Source organism: Drosophila virilis, unplaced genomic scaffold (assembly GCF_030788295.1).
Source record: "Drosophila virilis strain 15010-1051.87 unplaced genomic scaffold, Dvir_AGI_RSII-ME tig00001851, whole genome shotgun sequence".
In the NCBI taxonomy this organism is placed as follows: Eukaryota; Metazoa; Arthropoda; class Insecta; order Diptera; family Drosophilidae; genus Drosophila; species Drosophila virilis.
The window spans coordinates 17,363-28,527 of NW_027212863.1; the positions used below are offsets into that span (position 1 = coordinate 17,363).

At 41.8% G+C, this 11,165-nt stretch overlaps 1 protein-coding gene across 1 annotated transcript; it reads left to right on the top strand.

The window, feature by feature from the left end:
* The first annotated feature begins 8,265 nt into the window (after positions 1 to 8,265).
* On the top strand, positions 8,266 to 10,855 carry LOC138911661 (uncharacterized). The gene is made up of 5 exons (XM_070211038.1): positions 8,266 to 8,548; positions 8,597 to 8,674; positions 8,748 to 8,962; positions 9,015 to 9,701; positions 10,142 to 10,855. Exons 1-5 carry the CDS (start codon positions 8,266 to 8,268, stop codon positions 10,853 to 10,855), a joined length of 1,977 nt encoding a protein of 658 aa, XP_070067139.1.
* The last annotated feature ends 310 nt before the right edge of the window (positions 10,856 to 11,165 follow it).

Sequence of the window (11,165 nt, forward strand, 5' to 3'; positions counted from 1 at the left end):
GAAAGCTTGAGAAGGTTCTAATCCGGAAAATGCTATAGTCATCATTCTCTGGAAAGAATTTGGCGCTATTTTTAAACCGAATGGCAATCGCGTGAAGCGATACGAGCCATTGCTTGTTGAGAAATACGTTATATCTCTTGAACTTTTTTCGAGTTCAATTTGATGAAATCCTGACATTAAATCAAGGCGTGAAAAGTATTTTGCTCTTCCTGGTTGATCCAAAATGTCATCAATTCTAGGCAGCGGGAATTTATCCGACAACAGTTTTTTATTAATTTGACGATAGTCAATTACTAATCGCCATTTTTTCTTGTCAGAACCTGGAACAGATTTCTTCGGAACTTACAAAAGTGTTATAAGGGGATACAGACGGTTCGACTATTTTATTGTCGATTAATTTTTGTACTTGTACTTGTATCTCATCTATTTGACTTTGAGGGTTTCTATAATTTTTTATGTAGACTGGTTCATCATCCTTCAATCTTAGCTTTTGCTTGTAGAAGTTATTGGTAGTGATTGATTCGGTTTCGATCCGAATACGTCACTAAACTGGGTGCATAAGTTAGTCAATTCGTTTTTGAATTGTGGTGGAAGATTTTTAGCTAATTGAGATAAGACAGTTTTTTCTCTATTTTCTGGATTGTTTTGAGCTATGTCCTAGTTCGAAAGTGGTTCATATGACAAATTTATAATATCTACTACTTGATTGGTACTGGGCGTATTCAGTAATCGGACAAATGCATTTTTGGTTGTTGCAACTGTGTTTGCAACATAAATGCCTTCTTTAATTTCCTGGTTTGGAATTAGTACACTATCTTCATCTGATGATAGGTGAACTTTTCTGACTACTTGGGATCTTGCTGGTAGGACAATGGAATTATTAGCAGAACTGTATGTTATTGGAACATAAATTGGAAAATTTAGATTATTTGGTCTCATTATGAGCCAATCTTCATTTGGTTTGAAATCTAACTGGCAATTGAATTTCTTAATGAAGTCAATGCCTATTATTCCATCACAAGGTATTTCGAAATGCAAATCTACTAAGTGAAAATCGTGTGGAATTATGTATTTACTTGTGTGTATCTCTATTGAAATCAGTCCTTTGTATTATGTATTATGTCTTGGCCTGTGCCTTGAATATTGATCTTCTTGATTATTTGGATATCATGGAAGATATCAGAATTTTCCTTTAACAGGGATATGTCTGCACCAGTATCTATTAAAATACAAGTTTTTTATTTGTCTTCACATTGCAAAAGTTTACAAATATATTCAAACTAAGATTGATGGTATGAACCGCATAATTTCCTACTGCTGAATATCTGAGGGTTGTTGAGAGTTTCCCTGATTGTTCTGGGTTACTCTAACATTGTTTGTATTATTATTATTTTGGTTGTTTCGGCCTCGGTTGGAATTATTGTTTCCATTTCCTCGGCCTCTACGGTTTTGATTACCGTAGTTATTATTTCCTCTGTTTTGGTAGTTACCATTGCTTCTACCACGATAGTTACCACGATTGTTACTACCGCGGTAGTTGTTATTCCCTATTTTAGAGTACATCACTGTATTCACACTACCAGTAAGTCTTTTACTAGTACGGATGTATGCACTAACGGCAGCATCCATGGTAGTGAAAATACCAGACTCCATAACGGTTTAAACACTTTCGTGACTAGTTTTACTAATCATTGTGTTAACGGCTTCTGTAGTGCTGAGCGTGTCAGCATTTTCAGATGGTATGCCTTGGTCAATTAAGCAGCTTCAAGAAGCTGTCGCAGATTTTCTAGTTCAGTTGTGAACTGAGTGGCTGTTTTGCCTTTCTGCGTTAAAGTGTCCATTTTTGCCTTTATGTTGGCGGGTGTTTCACCGACAACTACGGCTTTTAATTTTGCAATAATTCCATCTATTGTGGTTTCATTTTTTATTTTGTTGAGGGTTGTGCCCGTTATTTTTGATTTAATCAACTCTATGGCAATTTCCTCATAAGTTCCCTTTGTTAAGTTGAAAAGTCTTAATGCCGTTAAGAATTTTTCAAGACGGGTTTTCTTTCCGTCAAATTCTGGGACTGCTTGTGCAATTTCCCTAATATATGCCCTCTGGGGAGCGGCTGTGTCAACCATTATACGGCTATTATCAGCACTTTCTTCACTTTCGGATAAAATATTTTTGGAATCCAGTGTGATAACAGCAGGGATTGTTAGATTTGTTAAATTTTCTTCTTCTAATTGAATATCCTCAGTCCGAACTTCAAGGTTTTCACCGAGTTCCAACTTTGCGGGTGTATTCAAAATAGAAGGTACTATTAAATTTAAATTATGCTTGTCTTTAACTGTTTGTATATTATTTCTCAGTCTTATTAGCAAGCTTGACGTTTCTGACCAATGTTCATTGGTTACAACATCTTTATGTTGATATATCAATATTCGAGCTTCGTTAAAGCTGTCGATCAATGTTATGGAGTGCCTATTAACTGTATATATATGCGTTTGTCTATTTTGTGTTAGACATTTATACGCTTTTTCAAATGTCGCTTTAATATTTTGGATCCGCTCAGAAAGTTCTGGCCATTCCATAATATTGACAAGCTACTTTGGTTTTCAAGATTATTCTGGGATATTCTTACTATTCATCATACTGTGTGTTCATTATTATTTATTTTGTTTAATTGGTATCTTATAGTTATTATGATATTGTCAATTATGATTAATCATTGTTTTTTGTGCTGTGCAAATTTAAATTTTGTGCAAGTCATTTGCTCGGCTCATGAATCTTTTCTTTAGGGATTTGTTATGCAGTTTATATATTTTATAAAAACAATTTGCACACATTATAATAACTATGATTACCAGTAATATATTTGTTAATTCTAAATCTGTGTTGTTTGATTCAACTTTATTTATAACGTTAGCAGTGGAATCCACTGACTTAACGTCTAATAATCCCATTTTGGAGTTCTGTTCAGAATTATGATTTGATTCAATTAGAAAATCTTCGGAAAACTTACTTAGTGCATTACTATTCATAAATAGAACAGTTTTCCTGCCTATGGCTTTAATTTGATTCAATTTGTTTTTTTTTTTATTTTTTATTTCTGATTGAACTGACTGAACTGAAAACTTATTATTTTTTTTTCATTTTAAAATTTAAAATTTATTTGGAATTTAAGATTTGGATTAATTTGTTTGCTACTGGGTAGTTTACCCAGTGCCTGAGACGTGTAAAAAAAATTTTTTTGTTTTTACATAGCAACCTGCCTAATTTTTTAGTGTGGCTTTATGAGCCTCACTTCTAATTGGGCAAAAGATTTTCTTCTCAATTTTACATAAATTGTTTCGATAATATAATATATATATATATTTTAAAATTAGTGCTGGTGTCTGCTGTTCCTGTTCTTCCGCGTCAGATGGTCATCACCCGTATGGTTGCGCTGACGCTCCCTTCGAAGGCTCAAGGGGCTGGGGTGCCTCTCGCGCTTGTTGATTTCTCAGCTGCTGTTGTCCTGGGCCTATGGGCTCAGGCGGAACCGGTGCCGGTCTTCGCACAGGTAACTGCCTTACCAGGCAAGTCGATCTGCAGTGTGGGCTGTCCAGAGGTCCAGGGCAATCTGCTGGGCATTGCTTGACGTACTGAGGCATTTTGCTTTTGGGAGGTGGTGTGGTTATAGTTTTGTCATTAACAACTTTAATATTCACTGAGTGAGTATGTGGTGTAGGGTTTTCTTTTATCTGTTTCAGCTGTTGCTGATAAAAGTCAAGCATGGCCTGTAGCCTTGCTGTTGCTTTCCACGGTGTGTTGGCTTTGGGTGAATATAATTGCCACTTAATGTGAGCAATTTCTTTATTCAATTTTGTAACCCGGACACCGCGACCCATAACACTCACTACACTCTACTCACTCAGCTTTTTTTTGTTTTTGTTCCGCCTTTGCTTGTTGTTGTTGCCTCCTTCGTCCTCTTCAATAGTTACAGTACATACAGCGGTTCGATCAGCTAAAACAGGAGCTGATCCAGTCCTGTCACGGTCGCCATATAATAGTTCCCTGATGAAAAGACGTCAGTCTTTCTTGATGGTTCTTTATTCAATGTTTTTTTTTGGAGTTAGAGCTGTCCACCGTGAAGCAGTGAGCAGCCGTTTTACATACATGGTTCTTAGGCTTATTATATACAGCAAGAGAGTCAGAGAGAGTCATGCGCGCACATATGTATACACAGCGACGGTCAAGCATGAGAACGCTGACTTAGCTATTTGGGCGGTCGTTGTTATCAAGTGCGGATCATATTTCGTCTGCACTTGAATATGCGCAGAGGGCACTTAGCGTTAGGCGCGCTGCGACAAAGCCGCTGCTTATGTTTGCATTCTGTTTGCATAACAACAAAGTGTTGCAGCCTTATTCATATGTATGTTTATACATATGTACGCATGCTACACTCTGTTCAACTTGCGGCATTCGGATTCCAAAACAGGACTAGCACCCTGATTATTTTGCAATGTTTCGGATAACATTATGTTCCCTGAAAAGTTTCTATCGGAAGCAGGAAGCTTATTACTTCCAACAATCGAAAACGTCTTAGAGGTGCACACCTCGTTTAAAATCAGCTTTAAACTTTTCGCTGAATCTTTAAAAATAAATAATAAGAATACTGATGACGAAGATTTTGAAATAATGATTAAATCCCATCAAACTGAAATGTGTGTGGCTACTGACTTAGAAGAAATAACTGTAAGCCACTCATACATCATAAGTTCAAAGATAGATGAATTCCAATAGAAAGATCTAAAATGGAATTTCCATTAAAGCTCAAAGACATTAAATTGTTTGAGCAACAAAATACTTAGTTGAGGATAAATGTCTTTGGCTATGATGAAGAAATTAATGAAATTATTGGACCTATATATCTAACCAAAGAGCACCGGGGGCAAAATATTAATCTATTGCTTTTGGAAGAGCAAGATATATCTCATTATACCCGGATTAAGAACCTATCAAGGTAAGTAAAGAGTACAAAAAAATATACATTTCCCTTTTAATATCAATCATATTTTCTCCTCCAGGCTTACAAACAATCAGTTGACTTCGCATACGAGGAAATTACATTTGCATAATTGTGCGGCGGGTAGACTTTCAGCGACAGGTCTACGGTGGTCATGGAGGCGGCACGGAAAGGTGCCAGACAACGGAGGGACTAGGAGCAATGGCTATAATCCATACGGACACAGGTGATCAGGAGCGACTGCCAGAGGTTGAAGTGGTGCCCGGAGGCGACGACACGCGAAGAGAGCCCAGAATCGAAGCTGCAGAGTGGCTGGATCCGGAACTTAGGGAGTTCATGGAGTCGGAACTGGCACTCTTCGAGGGGCTGCAGGGAGTCTCGCATATTGCGGAGCACAGGATCCGGCTAAAGGACTACAAACCATTACCCAGCGATATTACCCGAAGAATCCGGCCATGCCTAGGGTGATTGACGAACAGGTAGATGAGCTGATCCGGCCAGGTGCCATCGAGCTGTCGCGTAGTCCGCACAGCGCCCCAATCGTCTTAGTCAAAAAGAAGACTAGCGAATGGCGCATATGCATCGACTACCGGCTACTCAACGCGCATTCAGTCCCAGATGCTTATCCTGTTCCCAGGATTAATCACATCCTTGAGCGGTTGCGTCACGCCCGGTTCATTTCTACTCTGGATTTTAAGCACAGGTACTGGAAGATACCGATGGCAACCGATAGTCGGGAATGTACTTATGAATATCTCTGACAACATTGTACTAATCCCCACGAAGACCATTTTGTATAAATCCTTGCATATCTATGTCTGTAAATAATTCTAATTGTATTCCAATTGTTTTTAGCATATCATCCCAATATAACCCCGGTGCTGTGTAATAATGGGCTGCGTCCAATGAATAAATATTCTTGCAATATTAATGAAAACATATGCAAGCAAATATATATATGTCTTTAAATACAGCTCCATATAATCTTTGAGGGTTTTACAAGTAAAACTCTCCACACGTTCTGAGTGTGTAAACAATCATCATCTTAACATTCTCTATTTGCAAGACTGTTGAAAAATTTTTGGTAGAGCAGATTCCTGCAAACATTCAAATTTAGTTAAGTATTCATATGGAAAAACTCCCTTCCTGTGTACTAGATTAAAGTATGTTTTATCCGCGAAAACCCGTTTAACAATCTTGAAATTATTATGTTCTAAATTAGAGCTAATACTATCTAAGCTTGCAGCCATAAACCGAATTGAATCTTAAAAACGTATTTCCTAATTTGTATTATGCTCTGTAAAATATGTATATTTTGAAAGGGAAATGTAAATTGTAGGTAGAATCTTAATTTCACCTTCAACTTTTGACAACTCTCTTACAAACAAATGAGACAATTTTGTAATTTATGTTACAGGCATTGGGAGCTGACCCTGTAAATTTACCAATTAAGTGGTAATGATCCCGCTACTCCATCTAAGTTTAAAATCTTAGTGCAAATGTGCCAATTTATGGCATTTTTAAATGTATGCTCATCTTCTAATCTCATTTCGATTGGCTTTACAGTAGATATTACGGGGCGAAGTGAAAATAGCTGTTGACTAAGTCCTACTGGGTCTCGCATTTTTTCTGTAAGCAGCCCTCGCTGCTTACACTGGAAGCGCACCGTTAGAATTAGTTTTTACATGATAAGTCGATCGCACGCAGCTGCACAAGCTGCATTTTTGTCGAGGTTCATTTTCGTTTTGTGCTTGCAGCTGAGCAGAAGTGAAAGAGAACAGAAGCGCGTGCGGAGCACGAATGTAAGTCTCATAATCATGTAAAATATAGGTTGTAAGAATAATAAAGATTTCAGCGTTCGAATTATATTATATCGTACCGCCTCGTACGAATCGAATTGAATCGAGTTGTTTCTTTCGAATCTAGAAGTCCCTGCCAAATACGCGCCCCGGCTGAGTCTCGGTGCCAACATTCTGAAATATTCTCTGCAGCAGAGAGTGTCCGAGGGATTCACTGATACGGCGGAGATTTCTGCGAAGCAAGCAACTTGCAAAGTCACAACCTTAACCTGGGAGTGTACAACCCATTTTGCCATATCAAGCAAATACGGCGGTGTTTAACCAGGCTACGGAGCCCAGTACTGCCGCGTACATGGGCCACACAGGTCTGGGAGCGCTCAATAGATCGATTGAGCACGTGCCACGGCAGCAATTTGACAGTGTGCATTGTAATAATGCGACGTCGTGGAATGGATCACTGACACCTGCGCAAATCAGCGCGCGACATGTCATCAGCAAAGATTTACCAATTTTTACAACCAAACCAGAGGAATGGTTTATTTTTATCAGCAATTATGAGCAATCCACAGAGAGATGTGGATTCAGCAACGAGGAAAGTCTCATCAGGCTTCAGAAGGGCCTCAGAGGGCAAGCCCTAGATGCGGTGCGCGGAAAACTTATGATCCCAGCTACAGTGCCGCATGCTATAGGCACATTGCGAATGTTGAATGGCCGCTCTGAAATAGTACATGATGCTCTGCAGCAAAAGCTCTGAGAGGAACCATCAATAAAGTCGGACAACTTGAACACCGTTATCCGACTGGCCCTAGCTGTCCAAAACTACTGCGCAATGATAGTGGCCATTGGTATGCACGAATATCTTTACTATCCCGCGCTGCTGAGCGAGATTGTTGCTAAGATGCCCAGCAATATGAAATTGGATTGGGGCCGGCATCGAATGTCGAATGAAGGTAGCAGTTTGGCCACCTTTGATAACTGGCTGGTCAACGTGACAATGTGCGCGACTATGGTCACGCCCTACGAGACACAACTGGCTGGTAACGAAAAGAAGAGCTCCACGAAAACCACTAGAGAGTGAATTTTTGTGCACAACACGGTAGATAGCCCTGAGGGTTCAGACGAGCTGGAATTAGATTGTACTGCGACCCAGCTGTGTCTTTAATTGACAGGGGACATAACCAAGAATGAACCTGAGTCGATGTCCGTGGCTGTGAGCATTTCAGCTCCAGAACATAACGCAATACAGTATGCCTTAAAAAACTTGCGAACAATAGCGAACTTGGACTTACCAGAGCAAAGTATCGGGCCACAGTTGCTCAAGTCTCGGAAGCACTAATCTACGCTTCCTATTCTGCCGTATAACAACGTCAAGGCTCAGCTTATCATTGGTTTAGACAATATCAAAATAACTGCACCCTTGGAGATACGAGAAGGTGACAACGACGACGTCATAGCAGCGCAAAGCAGACTAGGATGGGCCGTATATGGCCGCCCCTCGGCTGCTACACATTTGCCAGTGCAGTCTCAGTCTCACATCCGCTGAGATCCAAAGAGGACGAACGGTCGATGCAGATTATGGAGGCAACAACAACCTATCTGGAAGACGACATGCACCTGCCAGACTCTTATCAGATGGCTGTTAAGCGCCTGAAATGTATAGAGGCAAAGATGTCAAAAGACCCACCACTGAAAGAGTTCATGATGAACACGATGCACGATTACAAACAGAAGGGATATATCCGCCGGTTGAAGGATAGTGAGTTAGTAGCTAACACTACATCGTGGTTTCTTCCTATCCTTACAGTCACCAATCCGAACAAGAAAAAGACGGGCCTGGTTTGGGATGCGGCTGCCAAAGTTAGTGGCATGTCGCTGAACGATTGTTTGTTGAAAGGTCCAGATACACTAGCATCTTTGATGGGGTGCTAATACGCTCCGAGAGCGTCCTATCGCAGTATCCGGCGACATAAGGGAAATGTTTCATCAAGTCAAGGTGCGCCAAGAAGACCAACCGGCACAGAAGTTTCTCTGGCGTGATGGAGATTCGTTACGCTTCCCCGAAACAAACGTTATGCAAGTCCTGACGTTTGGGGCATCCTGCTCGCCAGCTCTAGCAAATTACGTCAAGAGTCGCAAAGCCGAGCGGTTTATAGCGGAGCATCCGGATGACGTAAAGGCGATTTGCGAAAACACATTCAGATAGTGGAGCTGAAATTATACAGTTAGCTGAGACTGTAAAAAGGATTCATGTTAGTGGCGGCTTCGAGATGCGCCGCTGGACATCAAATTTGAAGCAAGTTATACAGGCGCTGGAAGACGACTGTGAGGAGTTGGACAAGCGTATCAGCGCTCAGGATGAAGCGCAAATGAAGGTCTTAGGCCTGTGGTGGCTACCTGGACAAGATCTGTTGACGTTTGTAGTGACGCCGAACTTGCTCGCGAAGGCATCTAAGGAGCGCCCAACTAAAAGACGTGTTCTGAGTGTGATCATGTCTATTTTCGACCCGCTCGGGCTGCTAGGATTCTTTAATATACGCGCTAAGATCATCCTTCAGAACATATGGCGATCCAATATCGGATGGGATGACGACCTTACCAACGAAGACGAAGCCGATTGGCAACACTGGCTTGATCTACTTTCAAATTTGAATGCCGTCCGCATTCCACGGTGCATGAAGTGGGTGAGCCGAGCCCAGGCTGTGCAGATGCATACATTCATTGACGCCAGTATGAATGCTTACGCCGCAATTGTATTTTTGCGGGCTGAACTTGATGGCCAAGTACATTGTAGTTTGGTCGCCTCGAAAACGAGAGTAGCACCCCTAAAGCCCGTGTCCATACCTCGAATGGAACTGATGGCCGCGGTCTTAGGTCTGAGACTGGCCAAATGTATCCAAAAGGAAATGTCGGTACGCATACATACACGAACATTCTGGACAGATTCAAAGGATGTGCTCTACTGGATCCGTTCCGATGCTCGCAAGTTCCAGCATTATTCATAGCGCTTCGGATAGGAGAGATTTTAGAAGAATCAGATGTCGACAGCTGGCGATGGGTACCATCGGCTCAAAACGTGGCAGACGATGGTACGAAATGGACCAAAACGCCTGAAATTCATGGCTCAACCAGGTGGTTCAATGGACCACCATTTTTGTATCTAGAAGAATCGCAGTGGCCACAATCGGAAATAGGACCTGCATTAAACATGTTGTACCATGCTGAAGAACAACCGAATCACACGTCGTCCTGGAGATGAATTCTACCGAATCTGCAGCGTTTCAGCAAGCTAGAAAAATTGAGAGCCGTACAGCTATGCGTACTGGATTTCCTACGGAATATTACTAAGTAGTTCAGATTGGACGGAGGACTGGATCTGCAGAAGACGCTGCTCCTTAAAAGAAGCAATGAAATGGATGTGATTTTTATCCGGATTTGTCAAGAAGAGGAGTTTAATAGCGAGATCACCTGCTTAAGGTCGGGGCGCCGCTTAACCGATCGGAAAAGTTTGCTGTTTAAGTGCTCCCCTTATGTGGATGACTCGGGCATTCTACGTATTAAAGGACGGATAGACAATATAGAAGGAGTCGAAGTCTGCGTAAAACGCCCGATAATTCTGCCAAGGCGACATCAATTGACGTATCTGCTGGTTGAGTTTTATCACCGCAGATATCATCACCTACACAACGAAATCGTCGTAAATGAACTGCGGCAGCGGTACTGGGTTTGTGGACTACGAGCTTTGGTGAGAGAAGTTTTCAATACCTGCCCAGCGTACCGCATACGACGCGCCCGCCCAAAGCCGCCAGGGATGGGCGACCTGCCAATCGAACGATTATCGCCCTATACTCCACCGTTCACATATACCGGAGTGGATTACTTCAGCCCCTACGACATTGTCGTTGGACGGCGTCGTGAGAAGCGCTGGGGCGTGCTATTTACATGCCTCACGGTGCGCGCCGTTCACCTGGATATAGCTACGTCGCTCTCAACTGACTCATACTTATGCGTTCTGAAGTCGTTCGTGGCCGGACGCGGACAATGGCACAAATTTCAGAGGCGCTAGCAGAGTATTAAAGGATGAAATTGAAGGTATATCGCCGGCTCTGATCGAGCGACAGTACCTAGAACTCGAGTTTACCCTTATCCTGCCAGTTCACCCCACATGGGAGGATCGTGGGAACGAATGGTGCGCTCTACAAAGTCAATACTGTCGGAAACTCTGCCGCCCTCTGGCTTACGAGAGGAGGTGCTACGAGCAGCATTGGCTGACGTAGAAAGCATGCTCAACTCAAGGCCACTCACTTATGTTCCCTTGGAGACATCTGAGTCCGAAGCCCTGACTGCAAATCATTTTCTTATAGGTCATTCAAGCG